The sequence below is a fragment of the Lolium rigidum genome, chromosome 6 (genome assembly GCF_022539505.1).
Source record: "Lolium rigidum isolate FL_2022 chromosome 6, APGP_CSIRO_Lrig_0.1, whole genome shotgun sequence".
Lineage (NCBI taxonomy): Eukaryota > Viridiplantae > Streptophyta > Magnoliopsida > Poales > Poaceae > Lolium > Lolium rigidum.
Window position 1 is genome coordinate 148,381,305 of NC_061513.1, and position 20,428 is coordinate 148,401,732.

Genomic DNA, 20,428 nt, shown 5'->3' on the forward strand with positions numbered 1-20,428 from the left:
CTTACCATCTTCTATCTACTGTGATCTAGCACATCTCTTGTTAGATTGTTTTCTGAACCGCAGAGCAGTTTTGGTCGGTTTTTGATTTGATAGCGAGCCGTTGTTTTCTTTTGATTTCAGTCTAGTTCTGTGGTTCATCGATTTCAGGTTAGCACTAGTATTAACATTTTATTAGATCTGATTTCTCCTAAAGACAAATTGCGATGAGTAATCTCTCTCCTACAATTTGCAGCTCGCAGCGCAACCATGGGAACCGGCCGCGTCGCGCTCCAGCACCTACTCATCCTCTCCGCCGTGCTCATCCTTGGCACGCCCTCGGAGGGTCTGGTCCGCATCCCGCTGAAGAAGCTACCGTTGGTCCACCAGAACAGCCTCGTCGCCGGAGAGGATGCTCAGAGCCTCCTCGCACAGCGCCACGGCCTCGTCCTTAACAAGGAGCCGCAGCCGCAGCCGCAGCCAAAGAGTGATATTGTTATATTGAAGAACTACTTGAACGCTCAGTACTACGGTGAGGTCGGCATCGGAACGCCATCGCAGAACTTCACCGTCATTTTCGACACTGGCAGCTCCAACCTCTGGGTGCCCTCCTCCAAGTGCTACTTCTCGGTGCGTGCCCCCGTCTTGTGTTGTCTGCTGTGGTTCAAGCCATCAAGGTTTCATACAGTTTGGTTGTTTATCATAGCACTAATATGGAGCATACGTTTTGGAAACTTTTACTGCAGATTGCATGCTACTTGCACAAGAGCTACAGGGCTAGACGGTCGAGCACGTACAAGAAGAAAGGTTTGTTATCCGAACACATTGCCCATGCACGGTTAGGAAATAGCTTACGTGCCAAAAAGAAAATACTTGCGATGCACCACTAAAGTTCCACGTTGCTGGTATTTGCCCAAAATATCAACGGCATCGTAAGTAGTGATAGACCACTAATAAAAAGGTTATTGGTGGCATACTAGCAAAATAGCATGCATGCCACTAGTATTTTGGACTCAAACTGTGGACACTTCTAAAGTACCGGTGGCGTGAGACATTGTCGCATGCTGCTAATACATCATTTGCTCGCGTCATCGGGCCACGTGCGACATTGCTATTACCCGCCTCCCCTGGCATTGGTGATTGGGCACGCCGCTATTACCTGTCTTCCTGAAGCCCACCGAAGAATGATCACAACCTAGCGAGCAAGCCCACTCCGGCGCCCTAGGGCCATTGCCTTTTTTTCCATCTACACCCCGCCATGAAAAATTCTCTCCTCTCGCTCACATCTCTCTTCTCTCTCTTTTCCCTCACTCACATCTCTTTCTCTATCTCTCCCCTTGGTTCATCTCTCTCCCTCGTCCCACACATCACCATAACCAGCATCGGAACCAGCTGGGTGTGGGGGGGGGGGGGCGGCTCCACCCTAAAAAAGTTCCCAGCCCATCTATCAGCTATATAAAAGAATAAAAAAATGCAAAAGGCCCAACCTAACTTAGGCCTGCCCCACCCTGAAAAATTGGGTTGGGACCACTACTGCCATGACACCACAACGCAAACACTAACTTATGCAAGATTATTGCTAACACCATGAACTCCTTTGGCCCGGCCACCACTCCGGCCCGCAAGATCCGAATCAGCCTCCATGGAAATGCACGCCACTGGAGTAATCCTACACTTTAATGATAGCACCAAGATCCAAGACAAGCTTCTGATAGGGGACTGCAATAACGGCTCCTTCATCCCTTCCCTCTCCACTGATGGAAGCAGTAGGACCTCGCTGGCAGCAGCATGCTGTAGGTCTAGGGTTTGGTCGACGGGCTGGGCCTGGTCCACTTTTTTTGGGCCTACTATGGTACTGGTGGCATAGTGAATGTTTGTACGTCAATAACTCCTACATATGGCGTGGCACACATACGGCGCTGATAACATTTATTAGCAGTGAGATACTAGCTGCGTGGCATTTGCATGCCACTAACCACGTTTTTGATACGCTGCTGATAGCCTTTTTTCCTACTAGTGAGGTATGCAATATGAGATGATGTTAAACTAATACATTGTCCACGGAGTTTCTTCAACTAGGCATTAATCATATGGTTTAGATTAAACTGTAGCAACCAGGTAACTGCTGTTTTTCGTGACTATAATTTTCATTTCGAATCTTGGCAGGAAAATGGGTATCAATTCATTACGGAACTGGTGCAATTGCTGGCTATATTAGCCAAGACAGTGTGCAAGTTGGTGGTGTAGTTGTGAAAAATCAGGTTTATACGCTGCATCAGAAGGGCATATTTATTTTGGCTATCTAATGATGTACATCCCATATATATAATTTTATTATGCTACCCTATTAGGATTTTATTGAAGCTGCCTTGGAACCAAGTATTTCTTTCATGCTTGGAAAATTCGACGGTATTCTTGGTCTTGGGTTTAAAGAAATCTCGGCCGGCGGTGCTGAACCTGTGTGGTGAGCAATGTTGTTTAACTGAATTTCTCAGTTTTTCCTATTTGGTAGCAATATCAACATTAGATATGACTATTTTAATTTATGTGTACCATTTTATGTATTATATTGATTTCTAAATGGTGCATTGTGGGTTCTTCTAATTTACTGGCATATTGTATCACCAAATGTGAAGCATATAGCAAGATTTGTTATCCTTAACATCACAAGCAAAATTATAGGTATAACATGGTTAGCCAAGGTCTGGTTGGTAGCCCTGTTTTCTCATTCTGGTTCAACCGACATGCTGGTGAAGGGAAGGGAGGAGAAATAGTTTTTGGAGGAGTCGATCCTAATCATCACAAGGGAAGACATACCTATGTCCCTGTTACTAAGAAGGGATACTGGCAGGTGAAACTCTTCGGTTTAGTTGAGTAATCTTGAAATTCAAGCATCGGTAATTAGTTTGTGCTCATAAGTTTTGGCCCACTTGCTGTGTTATTTTGTGATCCAAATTCATATACTAAAGGGAGGCTAACTTCTGACGAGCGGAGCGAGGCCCGTCGCCGGAGGCTTGGGCCGAAGCGTAGCGTAGTCAGAAGTTAGCCCATACGTCGTGCCCTACAGGGACGCCTGCGGGGAGTGCGGGGGGCGGCAGCCCCGCGGTACTGGATCGTTGCCACCGCCTATTTATATTCCCCGTAAGCCGCCGCTAGGGTTATCATCGCATCATTGTACACCCACGGCGTTTGTAAACACCACCGAAATAGTGAAGTTTTGCCTGGCTGGCGCCGTGGTTTTTCCTTTGTGTGTTGCAAGGGTTTTCCACGTTAAAATCTCGTGTCCTCTGCAGTGTTTTACTTTTCGTTCTTCGTTTATTGTGCATCTCAATTATAACAAGTGGTATCAGAGCCCGTGTTCTTTGGATCTAGGGTTTACGAGATGTCGTCACTGAAGTTCGATCTACCGCGAGCTGGACTACACCACGAGATTTGCTTTGTGGCAAGTGAAGATGAGGGCGATTCTCGCCCAATCTTCGGATCTGGATGAAGCGATCGATGCTTTCGGCGAAAGCGAAGGATACCTGGACCGATGCGGAGAAGCGGAAAGACCGTAAGGCTTTATCGTTGATTCAACTCCATCTGTCCAATAATATTCTGCGAGGAAGTGCTGCAGGAGAAAACCACCGCCGAGTTATGGGTCAAACTAGAGGAGATCTGTTTGTCCAAGGATCTCACGGGCAGATTGCACGTGAAGATGAAGCTGTTCTCGCACAAGTTGCAAGAGGGAGGTTCGGTAATGAATCACCTATCTTCCTGGAAAGAGATTGTTTCGATTTGCGAGTCTATAGAAGTTAAGTATGAGGATGAGGATTTAGGTCTTCTTCTTTTATGCTCGCTGCCTAATTCTTTCGAGTAATTTTCGTGACACCATATTATTGAGCCGCGACAAACTAACTCTCGCGGAAGTTTATGATGCTCTCCAACAAAAGGAGAAAATGAAATCTATGGTGCGAGGCTGAAAGTTCGTCCTCCAAGGCGGAGGCGTTAGAGGTCCGTGGCGGGACTCGAGCAGCGAGATAACTACTACCACAACAACAGAGATAAGAGCAAGGGCGATAGAGGTCGCTCAAAGTCCAAAGGACGTGACAAGTTCTGCGAGGTATTGTAAGAAATCTAGCCACAATATTGATGATTGTTGGAAGGCTGCAGAACAAGGAGAAAAGGAACGGAACTTACCAACCGAAAAATAATGATGGTAATGGTAAGGCTGCCGTTGTCACCGGTAAGGGTGAGGCTGCTTGTTGTTGCTGCGGTAGTGATAGTTACGATGGAGATTGCTTAGCTGTTTTGGCTGCATGTGTTTCACGTGATGATGAATGGATTCTTGATACTGCATGTTCGTTTCATATTTGTTGTAACAAAGATTGGTTCAGTTCTTATGAGTACGTGCGAGTGGAGATTTTGTGCGTGTGGGGAATGACAACCAGTGCAGCATTGTTGGCATTGGTTACGTTCGAGATCAAGACCCATGATGGGATGACACGCACGTTGACAGGAGTGAAACACATACCCTCCATGGCGAGGAATTTGATCTCTTTGAGTACCCTTGATTGTGACGGGTACAAGTACAAAGGTGGGAACAAACTTTTGAAGGTATCATCGGGTTCTCTCATTATTATGATTGGTGATATGAATTCTGCGAAATTATATGTCCTTAGAGGTAGCACTTTGCCCGGTATTGCTTCTTCGTCGTTAGTTACGATGAAACTAGTAAGACTAACCTTTGGCACAAGCGTCTTGGACATATGAGTGAGCTTGGCATGGCAGAATTGGCAAAGAGAGAGCTAATTGATGGCTGCGATTTAGGTAATCTTGAGTTACGTGAGCACTTGCATCTTTGGTAAGCATAAAAGAGTGAAATTTAATGCTTCCGTTCATACCACCAAAGGCATTTTAGATTATGTACACGCTGATGTTTGGGGTCCGTCCCGTAGAACTTCTAATGGTGGTGCTAATTACATGCTTACAATTATTGATGATTACTCAAGAAAAGTGTGGCCATATTTCCTGAAACATAAATCTGATGTTTTTAATGCTTTTAAGAAGTGGAAAGTTATGGTAGAAACCCAAACTGAAAAGAAGGTTAAGATACTCCGTACTTGACAATGGTATGGAATTTTGTTCAAATGAATTTGATGAGTTTTGCAGCAATGATGGGATGGTAAGACATCATACCATTCCGTACACCCCTCAACAGAATGGCGTGGCTGAACGCATGAACAGGGACCATTATTTCGAGGGCTCGCTGCATGTTGTCTAATGCAAAGATGCATAGAGGTTTTTGGGCTGAAGCGGCCTCCACCGCATGTTATCTCATCAACGGGTCACCTTCTGTTCCACTTGATAAGAAAACTCCAATTGAGGTATGGTCTAGTTCGCTTGCTGATTATTCAGATTTGAGAGTTTTCGGTTGACTCGCTTACGCTCATGTTGATAATGGAAAGTTGGAGCCAAGGGCTGTTAAGTGCATCTTCCTTGGTTATGGTTCGGGAGTTAAGGCATATAGATTATGGAATCCTCGAAACTAAGAAAATTGTGTTGAGCAGGAATGTCGTTTTTAATGAGGCGGTTATGTTTAATGATAGTCCGTCTACGATATTTCTGATGCTATTGATTCTCCCGATGTTTCTGATGATGAGCAGCACAGAATTGGCGTGCAGGTGGAGCACGCAAAGGAGAATGAAAATGTGTTTCCTGAAACCAACAATGATGATAATGATGTTCCACCTTCACCACCTTTTGTTCAGCGACAAGGACGGTCTATTGCTGCTGACCGCCCTAAGAGAAATATTACACCTCCTACCCGATTAATTCAAGAATGTGATATTGTTGTTTATGCTTTGAGTTGTGCTGAACAGGTGGAGCATGATATTGAACCAGCTACATATACTGAAGCCATTGCTTCGGTTGATAAAGAGAAGTGGGTAGGTGCGATGCAAGAAGAGATGCAATCGCTTGAGAAGAATGGCACATGGGATGTTGTGCACTTGCCTAAACAAAAGAAGGCTGTCAGCTGCAAGTGGATATTCAAAAGAAAGGAAGGTTTGTCTCCTAATGAGCCTCCACGGTTTAAGGCAAGGTTAGTAGCAAAAGGTTTCGAGTCAAATTCCAGGTGTTGATTATAATGATGTATTCTCCCCGGTTGTGAAGCATAGTTCTATTCGTGCTTTCTTTGGTATTGTTGCTATGCATGATCTTGAGCTTGAGCAGCTAGATGTAAAGACTGCTTTTCGCATGGTGAGTTGGAGGAGGATATATATATGGACCAACCTGAAGGTTATGTTGTGCCTGGTAAGGAGGATCTTGTTTGCAAATTAAAGAGGTCCCTTTATGGTCTGAAACAGTCGCCACGACAGTGGTATAAAAGGTTTGATTCATTTATGCTTACACATGGTTTTGAGAGATCTCGAGTATGATAGTTGTGTGTATATCAAGTTTGTTAATGGATCACCTATTTATTTGTCTGCTATATGTTGATGATATGTTGATTGCTGCCAAGAGCATGAAAGAGATCACTACTTTAAAGAATCAATTAAGTAGTGAGTTTGAGATGAAGGATCTTGGTCCTGCTAAGAAAATACTAGGCATGGAAATCAAAAGGGACAGAAAGTCTAGTTTGTTGTTTCTTAGTCGGGAAAAGTACATTGAGAAAGTTCTTCATCGTTTTAATATGCATGATGCAAAGTCGAGTTACTACTCCTATTGCTTCTCATTTCAAGTTGTCGACTTTGCAATGTCCTAGCTCTAAAGATGATATTGAGTACATGTCTCGAGTTCCCTATTCTAGTGCTGTTGGTTCCTTGATGTATGCCATGGTTTGTTCACGTCCCGATCTATCATATGCTATGAGTTTGGTCAGTCGATACATGGCTAATCCTGGTAAAGAACATTGGAAAGCTGTTCAGTGGATTTTCAGGTACCTTCGCGGCACATCAAAAGCTTGCTTGAGGTTTGGCAGGATTGGTGAGGGGCTCGCCGGATATGTGGATTCAGATTATGCTGGCGATTTGGATCGAGAGAAGGTCCCTCACAGGTTATGTGTTTACTTGTTGGTGGATGTCTTGTTAGCTGGAAGGCTACTTTGCAGGATGCTGTTGCACAATCTACTACTGAGGCTGAGTACATGGCTATTGCTTGAGGCAGGTAAAGAGGCTGTTTGGCTGAAAGGGTTATATGCTGAGCTTTGTGGAGATAATTCTTGCATTAAGTTGTTCGAGTGACAGTCAAAGTGCTATTTATCTTACTAAAGATCAGATGTTCCATGATAGGACAAAGCACATTGATATTAAGTACCACGCAATCGGAGATGTGGTTGCAAAAGGTAAAGTGAAGGTATGCAAGATTAGTACTCATGATAATCCTGCCGATATGATGACTAAGCCTGTCTCCTGTGTCCAAGTTTGAGCTTTGCTCAAGCTTGGTTGGTATAACTTGTTTAGCCCAAGTGGCTATTGGCGCCGGCAAGTGTTTTCTTTGTTGATTCAGGTGATTGTTGAAGTTCATGCTACAAGGAATTTGTCTCAAGGTGGAGTTTGTTATTTTGTGATCCAAATTCATATACTAAAGGGAGGCTAACTTCGACGAGCGGAGCGAGGCCCGTCGCCGGAGGCTTGGGCCGAAGCGTAGCGTAGTCGAGGTTAGCCCATATGTCGTGCCCTACAGGGACGCCTGCGGGGGGTGCGGGGCGGCAGCCCCCCGCGGTACTGGATCGTTGCCACCGCCTATTTATATTCCACTGTAAGCCGCCGCTAGGGTTATCATCGCATCATTGTACACCCACGGCGTTTGTAAACACCACCGAAATAGTGAAGTTTTGCTGGCTGGCGCCCGTGGTTTTTCCTTTGTGTGTTGCAAGGGTTTTCCACGTTAAAATCTCGTGTCCTCTGCAGTGTTTTACTTTTCGTTCTTCGTTTATTGTGCATCTCAATTATAACAAGCTGCAGTTTGATATGGGCGATGTCTTGATTGGAAGAAACTCCACAGGTGCTAACATGTCATTTTGTCAAGAAAATCCATACCCAGTATATGCTCGTATATATGTACAAAATGGTTTTAATCATTTTTCTTATACTGCTGTTTGTATCAGGATTATGTAAATCTGGTTGTGCAGCAATAGTAGACTCCGGAACTTCGTTGCTTACTGGCCCCACGGTATGCCTGTGGAGCTCTATTCATGTTTATGCCCATAAACAAGAAAAAGAGCTTTAATTAATGCATGTAACCTTGATTTATAGATAAAAACTCTCAATCAACTTTCCCAGTAACCCAAATGACATGTAAGATTTTTAAGAAAGCTAAATTAACTTTCTAAAAATCCTTACATTTTGAAACGGAAGTGTACCTTTTAGCAGAGAAAATGTGCATGCTAAAAGTAAACGTGTCTGCTTTGAATCCTTTGATCGTTTGTATATGAATTATGGTATTTACACTTGAAGAGCAAGCACCGTAGAAAACTTGAAATATATAAAGAAATACCTTTTGCAATTACCAGCCCTCAGAAGAACACCCAATAGATACATTACATACTGTGAAGATTAGCGAAACGGAACCTAATAGACCATTTAAAGCATAATGCGTTTTGAAGCTTTAAAGCATAGCATGTGTAATGTCTTTGTCCACGGGCCCACGGCTCATAGTTTTCGATCTGGTTGGTGTATTTTTCATTTTTCTCGTTTAATATTTGTGTGTCTTGTGACTCGGTATTGGAATGTATACAGGCGATAATTACTGAGATAAATCATAAACTTGGTGCACCTGGAATAGTGAGCCAAGCATGCAAGACCGTTGTTTCTCAGTATGGGCGGTGGATCCTGGATTTGCTGCTAAAGCAGGTTTGCACATTTCCAAAAGTTGCATTCTAGTTTGATTAGTCATACGTAAGGCTTGTAAAATCTATTTTTTTGGGGTCTACATATGATGCAGACGGAGCCTAAAAAGACATGTGCCTTAGTCGATTTATGTCCCCTTGGTGGCTCTGATGGTGTAAGGTAAGAGTTGAGTACCCATGTATCTTTTGAACTTGTGCATGCTTCACACACCATAGAATAAATTTACATTAGCACTTTTTTTTTTTGAAATGAGGGAAATATCGCCCCAGCTTCTGCATCCAAAGGATACACACGACTTTTTATTAGATTATTCACAAAACCTTACAAGAACAATACAAAAGATCAATCTCGAAGCAACCTTACTATACCTACAGTGGAATGAATAGGGTGACAATATACCAACTCACATCATCCAAAAAACTAAATACCTTCCCAAAACCGCCCAATAGCAGATGAGAAGCACATCCAGTCGAGCAGACTCTCAACGCAAGCCAACGCACACGCCATAGAAGTTGCTACCGCGCTCTTACTCGACTCCATCTTGAAGAGAGATCAACACATTAACCTTGACCTGCCGTCGATGCCACCATGACGTCAGACGGCTCCACCATCCTGCACACATACATCATCCCGCATCTGTCGTCAATACCCTGCAGCACCATGCCACTGAGACTCAACGCCAACAATGTGGTAGATGAATACCACTCCACCGATATCCGCCAACATCCAGTAGCTGCTCCAAAAACGATGCCCCAAGAGGTAGAACAACGCAGGGCGCGTCGCCATCATCTGATCCGGGAGACCCGGACCTAGGGTTTCCCCCGGAGCAGCACGAGTGATAGACCGCAGACTGCGACGACGATGCCTTCAAGAAGGTAGCGGCGCGACACGTCGCCATCGTCCGCCAACCGAGGTTGGAGCACGGTTTTCACCGGCTGCCGCGCATCCCAACTCACCGAGTGTAGTGCCAAGACGGGCAAAGATGACGCCTTCGTCAAGGTAACGACGTCGACCGACGCCGCCATCATCCGCCGAGACCGAGGTCGAGGCTCAGTTTTCACCGGCCGCCATGACACCCCAGACTAGATCACCATTGCCAGAGACCTGTGTGAGATCCCATGATCCCCCACAGAGGACTACCAGCCTGGCCGACCACCTCCGACGAAGAAGATGACCACCACCACCATGCCCGGGCTGCTGCCCCAGGTTTCCTCATGACGCGAGAGATGCCGACGAAACGCCTCAGTGCCGAGGAGGCAGAGGCACGACATGCAGATCAATGCCTGCCCCGGCCGAAACGGACCAAGATCGGACCCGATCTTCACAGCCATCGCCCGGCCGCCGCATGCAGATCAACGCCATGGCCGTCGCCTCCCTGCGCCGCCACATGAAGGAGAAGCCTGGCCGGATGCCGCCGCCGTGCCCTCCGGTGGTGGGGGCGAGAGGAACGGCCGCCGCCGCTGCCACGCCACAGGTCTTTGCCGACAGCGCTTCCAGCGACGGCGACAGGGGAGGGGGGCGCCCTAGGGAGGATGAGGGGAGGGCTCCGGCGGCTGGGCCCCGTCGCGGAGCGGCACCGCCGGCGCGGGAGGAGAGGTTAGACTTTTGGCTGCGAGGAGGTGGGTACAACTGTCCGAACCTACGTGGGCAGCTGGAGCAGTTATCCACGGTAGAACATTGGCCATGCCCTTATGGTCGAAGACTGGTGCCCATCAGTTTCTAGTGACCATTGGTATTGTGACGACCAAAGGCCTTCTGGTCCTCACACTACTGATGGGCGTCAGTGGAGGGGCCCCATCAGGCTCCCGCCAATCTTTCTCTACTGATAGGTGCTGGTTCGCCCATCAGCGGCAAACTACAGCACCACCGGGCTCGGGCGGCAGATAGCCTGTTAGTTGAGACTAATCAGAAGAGATCATTTCTGCAGTAGTATTAATTTCCACATTTCGCAACATACCGAAATTCGTTCTTCTCCCGGAGTTAGTTTCCGTAGCTGGCATTGAAGAAATATACGTCCTCTGTCCCGAGATGTCTCAGTTTTTTCTAGATTCACATATATATATACACTAAAATGCGTTTAAAATACATGCGTATCTAGATAAATCTGCGACAAGTAATTCAGTATAGAGGAAGTAGTATCTTATAGTTGAAGAACAGAATTGCATGAAGTAGGTTTTGTCTCCTTTTGACCATTCGCATTGTTTTCCTTATGACAAGATGGTTGACATTGTTACTGTTTCCTCATGTACTGTATTGTAATTGCAGCGCTGGTATTCGAAGTGTCGTAGAAGATGATGGTGGGACATCAGAGGGTGTTCTTTTGTGCAAGGCTTGTGAGCTGGCTGTTCAATGGACGATGAACCAAATTGCTCAGAATAACACTCAGGATTCTATATTGCAGTACATCAGTGAGGCATGTTTCCTATATTGCAATACCAATGCAAGAATCACATTGTTATACATTTTAACATACTTTGTCGAACTTATTTAACTTCGCAGCTATGTGACCATATTCCTAACCCTATGGGAGAGTCATCCGTGGACTGCAGAAAACTTGAATCCTTGCCTGACGTCGCCTTCTCCATCGGAGGCAAACAGTTTGTGCTTAAACCAGAACAAGTAATGCTTTTTTTCCGAAGTTATTTTACCTCTCGTAATGTGTGAACGGGATCCATATTTTCTATCAGTTTTAGCATTTTATTAAACGTCATTTTTATTATTAGTAAGTTTCGAGATGTTTTTCCCACTAACTTTTGAAGATTCAGTCCTTAGATCCATGGAGAAGAGCTAAAAGTTACACTAGATTAGTTTTTTTTAGATAAAAGGCATATAATGCCAGCTTTAAATTAATAAAGCCGCAAATAGGTTTATAGGATTACACACACGAACACAGCCCTCCACACAGGAACAGGGGCTAGCAAGTTACCAACAGGACACGCACAAGTTTAAGATAACCAGGCTACAACACACACCAAAAGCACTTCAGCTGTTCGCGGCACGAGTTGCAGGAGAGTAAGTCATGTTGAAGAGTTGCTTCATCATCCCGATCACCCAGTCCATTAGCTCCAGGTCTTTACTTCTTGTAATCGGTCGCCATTGCTGTAAAAGAAGGACAGTTTTAAACACACAATCAGTAGGTTGGTTTGGGAACTCCCCTTCTATAGAGAACTTATTTCGGATCCTCCAAAGAGCCCAACTTTGGGCAGCAAAAATAATCCAGATAAATTTTCTAGTTTTTCCCAAAAAGAACTCAAAATCTGGAAAACTGATTTGGTTTATGCTGATGGTTCTCATACATTCAGATTTGTATATTGAGTTGCTCCAGTTTTCTTTCTAGTAAACTGATTTGGTTTCACTTCTGATTTCTGTTGTTCAGTACATACTGAAGATCGGTGAGGGTGATGCTACCCAGTGCATCAGTGGATTCTCAGCTATGGACGTTCCTCGTCCCCGCGGTCCTATCTGGTAAAATTATACACGTCTTATGTTCTCATGCCTTTCTTGGAGTTAATAAAAAGTTGTTTGGCAGTTTCAGAGTCTTAGGAATTGTTAAGAGGTGTTTGGGATTTCTTCTTGTATAAGATTTATCTCCAGAATTTTCTAGGAGTGCTAAAAAACTTCTGAAATACTGAAAGCAAATGCTTCAGGAACTTGCTGTCCTTAGTCTGACAATGAGAACTTGGTGTCGCAGGATCTTGGGCGATATATTTATGGGAGCCTACCACACTGTCTTTGACTATGGAAAAATGAGGGTTGGGTTTGCCGAGGCAGCATAGGTGGTGGCTGGATGAGCCGCGGAAAACCAGTCCTTCAGGTCGGTTTGATGGCGATCGGCAAAGCATGAATATGCATATGTGGCATGTTGCTTAATAATGAGCGTGTGATTGAACATAATAAGCATGTTTGTTATCATCTGTCCAAGACATTGATGCAATGCAGGCAGACTTTCATCATAAACTTTGACACGGGATGGTCCACGATAACAGTGGGGAGAACATGTTTTCTTAAGTTAAGACAACAAGGAGGATGACAAATATTACTCCTTTTCTCCCGGGTGAAAGATCCTGAATCATCTCGAGGAGAACTTAACCCGTAAAACACACACACACACACACACACACACGCACATGCACATGCACACGCGCACACAACGCACACGCACACGCGCGCACACACACACACTTACTCCTTGGTGGCGTGATGATGATCTGGGTTTTATCGGGATGCCTTTTATCGTAGAAATATTGATCATCTAGTTACCAGATCCGTTGGTCCAAATTGACTTATGCATTGGCCCCTTAGTGAAGCTCTGACACTGCATGATGGACCGAGGGCATACCGGTGTTGGGTTCTAGGCTAAGCAGGGTATGGTGAGCAGGACATGCGGGAAGAAAGATGCAATTCTTGAGCGAGGCCGTTCACTCAAAAATCTGTTAGCACATGCTACTGAATATAACGGTTGCAATAGATGAAAGAAAAGTTTCTTAGTAACATATTTTGGCATGCCGGAAATTTGATCCACGACATGATCAATATATTGATGCGATGGTTTAGATTGAATCGTGGAATCATACGACCAGTGGGGGAGCCCAAAAAGCGCGGAGTCCACCTGTTTATTATGAGAGTGAGGTTAGATCGAAGGCGCAAAGGATGACCCGATCTAACAAGGTGCGCGCTAGGCGTCGGTCGCCTGATGCGCGGTGCTAAAATCGGTTGCATTCAGGACCATTGGATCACGATCGTACGCTGTAAAATTAACTACTTTTTCGTCACGTCGCTTTCCCACGCCTCCGCTCTGTGTGCATGCATAGTTCGATCGCTTTCACGTGTCAGGTGCTCAGGGTGGAGATTGCATGCTCTTAATAGTCACATGGGTGGATCCCACCATAAGCTCATGCTATTCTCTCCAGGAAATGACTCAGTGTGATCGTATGTAAATGATCGTACAATCCGGTTGTACGTGTACCATTGCTCATTCTCTCCTATCTTCAACTCTAAACAGAAGCTATTTAGTACCAATGCAATGCAACAAAAAAGTTCCAAGTAAATGTATGTCGCAACAAATAAAATTGATCTCTTACAAAATTATTTCTATAAAATTAGTTGTTAAGCGACAATTTATTTTGCTACAATGATTTACAACAAAATTTATAAGTAGTTTTAACAAAAAATACAAGTAATGACAACAAAAAACCTTGTGTTTGCATAAATATTTTTTTTTAAAGATTCGCAAACTATTATCATGTATTTCAACCAACAATCATAAATAATTACAACAGAAAAATAATATGTTTACAACATTTTAAAAATCACGCAAACATCATTGCAACAACCAAAGAACACACAAACTTGCGGTGAATGCCTAAAACCTTGCAACGTCCACCATGTGAGTTTACAACAAAATGAATACGAGCTTGTCACATTTTGAAAGCACCTATGCAACATCAAAAAATTCACAGAAATACAAATGTTTAGCAAACGTCCAGAAAACCTTGCGATGTCCACCATGTGAGTTTACAACAAAATGAATACGAGCTTGTCACATTTTCAAAGCACCTATGCAACATCAAAAAATTCACAGAAATACAAATGTGTAGCAAACGGCTAGAAAACCTTGCGACACCCACCATGTGAGTTACAACAAAATGAATACGAGCTTGTCACATTTTGAAGGCACCTATGCAACATCAAAAAATTCACAGAAATACAAATGTGTAGCAAACGCCCAGAAAACCTTGCGACATCCACCATGTGAGTTTGCAACAAAATGAATACTAGCTTGTCACATTTTGAAAGCACCTATGCAACATCAAAAAATTCACAGAAATACAAATGTGTAGCAAATGCCCAGAAAACCTTGCAACATCTTATGTGCGCTTTGACAAAAAAATCAAAGGAGTTTGTTACAAAAATAATAGACATATGTAACATCCAAAAAATAACCCAAAACTTGGATGTACCATATCCATGGCGGGCCGAATCTCGCCGGTTCGGCTTCTACAGTCACTAATCTAGCTTGCCAGAGCCCCGTCGACTCTAAAGAAGGTTTGTTTAGATGCAAATCGAGCTCGCCTGGACAAATATGGCTAGCCAGAGCATCGTCGTAGTTAGGGCAGAACATTTTTTTTGAATACTGAAGTGTTGTGGAAGTATCTCTATCCTATGTTTCGTTGTAGATATGACCAATGTGTCAACTAAAAAGTATATATATAACATAAAAGAAATGAAAGCCATTGACATTGTTTATTATCCTAACAGAGAAAATAATCTCGCGAGTAGCTAGCTAAGTCCGGCTAAGTGTCACAACCCCTAGCGGAGACCATGGTGTTGGCTGTGTCAGACCAATGATTATGTTGCCGCGCCAATGATTAAGGTGTCAGTCTTGTCGCGTGATGTCATCACACACGTGGCCAATTTCTATTTGCCATATGGGACAACTTTTTCTGCAGCAAGTTGCCAATTACAAAAGGACACGTGGCAACTTTGTACTTTCCATGCTGACCAATAAGCAACCGACACGTATCCAATTAGGCAAAGACACGTACTACGTGTGCCATGTTTTAGCTCGACACATGTCGAATGACCGATCGTGCCATGTTTTGATTTGATGTAGACACGGTGGACAATCTAAAACGGACACGTGGCAGTTGGGTTGGGCCGTTTGCACTTTCTAGTTTGGCCCATCATGCAGAAATTACAGCCCATTCTATACTTCCCTTGCGTTGGGCCTTCGCTCAGTGATCACGTATGACCCATTATGACTTACTGTAGCCCATGAATAGAAGCCCAATTGTACAAAAAGTAGGCCCATATAGCAGGCTCAGTCATCCGGCGTCAATAAAAATTGATTATTGCCCACAGGAGGATGGTAGGCCATTTCGTTTACACTGTTATGGGCTACGGCTGCTCATTTAGGATATACAAAAAACCCAGCCAAAGAAGACCACTTTACAAAATTCGGCCCAACTAATTATTACAGCATAGTAATAGTGTCTCTTGCGGCCCACCTGGGTAGAACAAACCGGCCGATAAACATTCGGGCCCAATAGTGGCTCGCACAAACCTGCAGAACAGAACGCTACATGATAAAAATACAGGCGTCTACATATTATTAGAGGTAAAATTCGCAATGTATCTATAATATAGTACAATCTTTGTCCAATGAGCAGCATCGGAACGACAGTTCAGTTAGCACCACCGCATCACCAAACAGTTCAACCGTCGAACACTGCACCACCAGGTCACCACGTTACCTGGCTTAGAATTTCTAACTTTGCGTGAGCATTATCTGGCTTAACTGCTCAATCCTTGCCTCCATGATGGCACGATTCTTTTCTCCTTCTACCTTGCTACTAAGCTCATCCATTTGATCACGCTGACTGCTCACAATATCCAGCAGCTCTGCGCTTCCCCTCTTCTCTATCTCCAGACCTGCAACCAGGTTGCTAATCTTTGATCCAGAGGAACACACGAGCCCTGCATTTCGAAGAAAATTAGGTATGGTTGTATTTCTTGAGTGGACCTCGGATACAACCTGGGCCTCACTCTTTTGTCCTCCATCTGCCGTAGGTTCAGAGAGCTGCTTTTCCATTTCAGCCTTGGTTTGCAATTAAGAAAATCAAAGGTTATCAAAAGCAGCAGGATACAAAATTCAACTTACATGGAGGCAAAAGCTTACTTACTATTGCATCTTGTACTGTGGTGGAGAAGCCATTTTCCCGGCTGAAGTGACACTCCTTGAATATTTCCAAAGGAATGGGCTCTTTATTATTGTACGGGTCTCCCTGAAATAATAGACATACATCAAGCAAGCTTGCATGTTCTACGTGGACCTGGTACAAGGGTACAATGTGCACAAAAGCTCATACAGGATTTTAGTTCAATCGACCTGCAGCTGTCCATGAAATAATTAAACAGAAACCACATGAAGCTGGCAAAAACATCATGTAATGGAAAATGGTACAAAAATCTTAATACCATACGCCAGCACAGAATTGTAAATTACATTGTAGTGCAGTGAATGTGATCAACATAGAATTATCCACCAATGCATTAAGCGAAAATCAAAGTAAATAGACAAGAAACTTGAAACATCCATCAAAGTATTTCGTTGAATTGCAGACAGGTTTTGGCTTACCAAATTCTGTAGATGCACTCCATAGCTGCGCGACCCAGTCGCTTGATGAAACTGGACCATTGCACGGTTTTTTTGTTGTTAGCACATATCTTCTGCACGAATGGTAGAACTAGTAACTGTAGACATAATAATGTACAAGGCAAAGAATTGGTCGTAGAAAAGGAACTGACCATCGTTTGGGGATTATTCCAGTGGTCCACAAGCGCTTTCCATTCATCGTTACTCATCGATGCAACGGGACTTTCTTCCGGGGTGGGACGATCCATGTTGTAAAAGTACTCCTTTTTTAGGAGGTACCTACATTGCCGAAGGCCTTTCTGAAGAAGCTTTGTACAAGCCGTTTTTACCGCTGACACATTTATGTCCACAACAAACTTGGACTAGTGACATGACAGAACATGAATATAAGAGTGATATCTCCAAAAATTAGAATCTTAGGGCTCCTTTGATTCATAGGATAGGAAAATCATAGGGATAGGGAAAACATACGATTGCTATGTCATGCCTAGTTGAATCCTATAGGAAGATGAGCTCTCTTTAATTGTGCGTAAGGAATTTTTCATGAGGTATGACTACATGTTTATTTCCTATAGGATTTGCACTACAAAATTCCTATAGGACTATTCCTATAGGATATATTCCTATGAATCAAATAACTAGTGTGGGAAAAAATCCTATAGGATCTAAATCCTATACAATTCCTACACTATTCCTATGAATCAAAGGAGCCCTTAATATAAACATTACAGGGGAGAAAAGGGCAACAGTACATTGATGCGTGCAGTTGACACACGTCCGGTGGGAACCCCAAGAGGAAGGTGTGATGCGTACAGTAGCAAGTTTTCCCTCAGAAAGAAACCAAGGTTTATCGAACCAGTAGGAGCCAAGAAGCACGTTGAAGGTTGATGGTGGCGGAGTGTAGTGCGGCGCAACACCAGGGATTCCGGCGCCAACGTGGAACCTGCACAACACAATCAAAGTACTTTGCCCCAACGTAACAGTGAGGTTGTCAATCTCACCGGCTTGCTGTAAACAAAGTATTAGATGTATAGTGTGGAAGATGATGATCGTTTGCGAAGAACAGTAAAGAACAATTGCAGTAGATTGTATTTCAGATGTAAAGAATTGGACCGGGGTCCACAGTTCACTAGTGGTGTCTCTCCCATAAGTTAAATAGATGTTGGGTGAACAAATTACAGTTGGGAAATTGACAAATAAAGAAGGCATAACAATGCACATACATATATCATGATGAGTACTATGAGATTTAATCAGGGCATTACGACAAAGTACATAGACCGCTATCCAGCATGCATCTATGCCTAAAAAGTCCACCTTCGAGGTTATCATCCGAACCCCCTCCGAGTATTAAGTTGCAAACAACGAGACAATTGCATTAAGTATGGTGCGTAATGTAATCAACACAAATATCCTTAGACAAAGCATCGATGTTTTATCCCTAGTGGCAACAGCACATCCACAACCTTAGAACTTTACGTCCATCGTCCCAGATTTAATGGAGGCATGAACCCACTATCGAGCATAAATATTCCCTCTTGGAGTCACAAGTATCAACTTGGCCGGAGCCTCTACTAGCAAAGGAGAGCATGCAAGAACATAAATAACATATATGATAGATTGATAATCAACTTGACATAGTATTCAATATTCATCGGATCCCAACAAACACAACATGTAGCATTACAAATAGATGATCTTGATCATGATAGGCAGCTCACAAGATCTAACATGATAGCACAATGAGGAGAAGACAACCATCTAGCTACTGCTATGGACCCATAGTCCAGGGATGGACTACTCACACATCGATCCGGAGGCGATCATGGCGATGAAGAGACCTCCGGGAGATGATTCCCCTCTCCGGCGAGGGTGCGGAGGCGATCTCCTGAATCCCCCGAGATGGGATTGGCGGCGGTGTCTCCGGAAGGTTTTCCGTATCGTGGCTCTCGGTGCGGGGGTTTCGCGACGAAGGCTTTAAGTAGGCGGAAGGGCGGGTCGGGAGGCGTCACGGGGGCCCCGATACGTCTCCGACGTATCGATAATTTCTTATGTTCCATGCCACATTATTGATGATATCTACATGTTTTATACACATTATATGTCGTATTTATGCATTTTCCGGCACTAACCTATTAACGAGATGCCGAAGAGCCGATTCTTTGTTTTCTGCTGTTTTTGGTTTCAGAAATCCTAGTTAGGAAATATTCTCGGAATTGGACGAAATCAACGCCCAGGGGCCTATTTTGCCACGAAGCTTCCAAAAGACCGAAGAGAAGACGAAGTGGGGCCACGGGGCGCCGCCACACTAGGGCGGCGCGGCCAGCATAGGGCCCGCGCGGCCCTGCTGTGTGGGGCCCCCGTGACCCTTCCGAGGCTGCCCTTCCGCCTACTTAAAGCCTCCGTCGCGAAACCCCCAGTACAGAGAGCCACGATACGGAAAACCTTACTGTGACGCCGCCGCTGCCAATCCCATCTCGGGAGATTCTGGAGATCGCCTCCGGCACCCTGCCGGAGAGGGGAATCATCTCCCGGAGGACTCTTCACCGCCATGGTCGCCTCCGGAGTGATGAGTGAGTAGTTCACCCCTGGACTATGGGTCCATAGCAGTAGCTAGATGGTCGTCTTCTCCTTATGTGCTTCATTGTCGGATCTTGTGAGCTGCCTAACATGATCAAGATCATCTATCCGTAATTCTATATGTTGTGTTTGTCGGGATCCGATGGATAGAGAATACTATGTTATGTTGATTATCAATCTATTACCTATGTGTTGTTTATGATCTTGCATGCTCTCCGTTATTTGTAGAGGCTCTGTCCAAGTTTTTACTCTTAACTCCAAGAGGGAGTATTTATGCTCGATAGTGGGTTCATGCCTCCATTAAATCTGGGACGATGACGAGAAAGTTCTAAGGTTGTGGATGTGCTGTTGCCACTAGGGATAAAACATTGATGCTATGTCCGAGGATGTAGTTATTGATTACATTACGCACCATACTTAATGCAATTGTCTGTTGTTTGCAACTTAATACTGGAAGGGGTTCGGATGATAACCTGAAGGTGGACTTTTTAGGCATAGATGCATGCTGGATAGCGGTCTATGTACCTTGTCGTAATGCCCAATTAAATCTCACAATACTCATCATATCATGTATGTGCATGGTCATGCCCTCTCTATTTTTCAATTGCCCGACTGTAATTTGTTGACCCAACATGTTATTTATCTTATGGGAGAGACACCTCTAGTGAACTGTGGACCCCGGTCCATTCTTTTACATTGAATACAATCTACTGCAATACTTGTTCTACTGTTTTCTCCAAACAATCATCATCCACACTATACATCTAATCCTTTGTTACAGCAAGCCGGTGAGATTGACAACCTCACTGTTTCGTTGGGGCAAAGTACTTTGGTTGTGTTGTGCAGGTTCCACGTTGGTGCCGGAATCCCTGGTGTTGCGCCGCAC

The 20,428-nt window shown here is 44.3% G+C and overlaps 1 protein-coding gene across 1 annotated transcript; it reads left to right on the forward strand.

The window, feature by feature from the left end:
- The first annotated feature begins 246 nt into the window (after positions 1 to 246).
- On the forward strand, positions 247 to 12,583 carry LOC124661528 (phytepsin-like). Its single transcript, XM_047199392.1, has 13 exons — positions 247 to 606; positions 723 to 783; positions 2,143 to 2,237; positions 2,328 to 2,440; positions 2,659 to 2,827; positions 7,923 to 7,962; positions 8,066 to 8,130; positions 8,697 to 8,810; positions 8,902 to 8,966; positions 11,073 to 11,220; positions 11,307 to 11,426; positions 12,184 to 12,272; positions 12,499 to 12,583. Exons 1-13 carry the CDS (start codon positions 247 to 249, stop codon positions 12,581 to 12,583), a joined length of 1,524 nt encoding a protein of 507 aa, XP_047055348.1.
- The last annotated feature ends 7,845 nt before the right edge of the window (positions 12,584 to 20,428 follow it).

Excerpts from the sequence above, each read along its gene's own strand:
- LOC124661528 (XM_047199392.1), top strand. The coding sequence starts at position 247 with ATGGGAACCGGCCGCGTCGCGCTCCAGCACCTACTCATCCTCTCCGCC. Across the intron at positions 2,238-2,327 it reads GTGTAGTTGTGAAAAATCAG|GATTTTATTGAAGCTGCCTT; the intron begins GTTTATACGCTG and ends CTACCCTATTAG. Across the intron at positions 2,441-2,658 it reads GGCGGTGCTGAACCTGTGTG|GTATAACATGGTTAGCCAAG; the intron begins GTGAGCAATGTT and ends GCAAAATTATAG.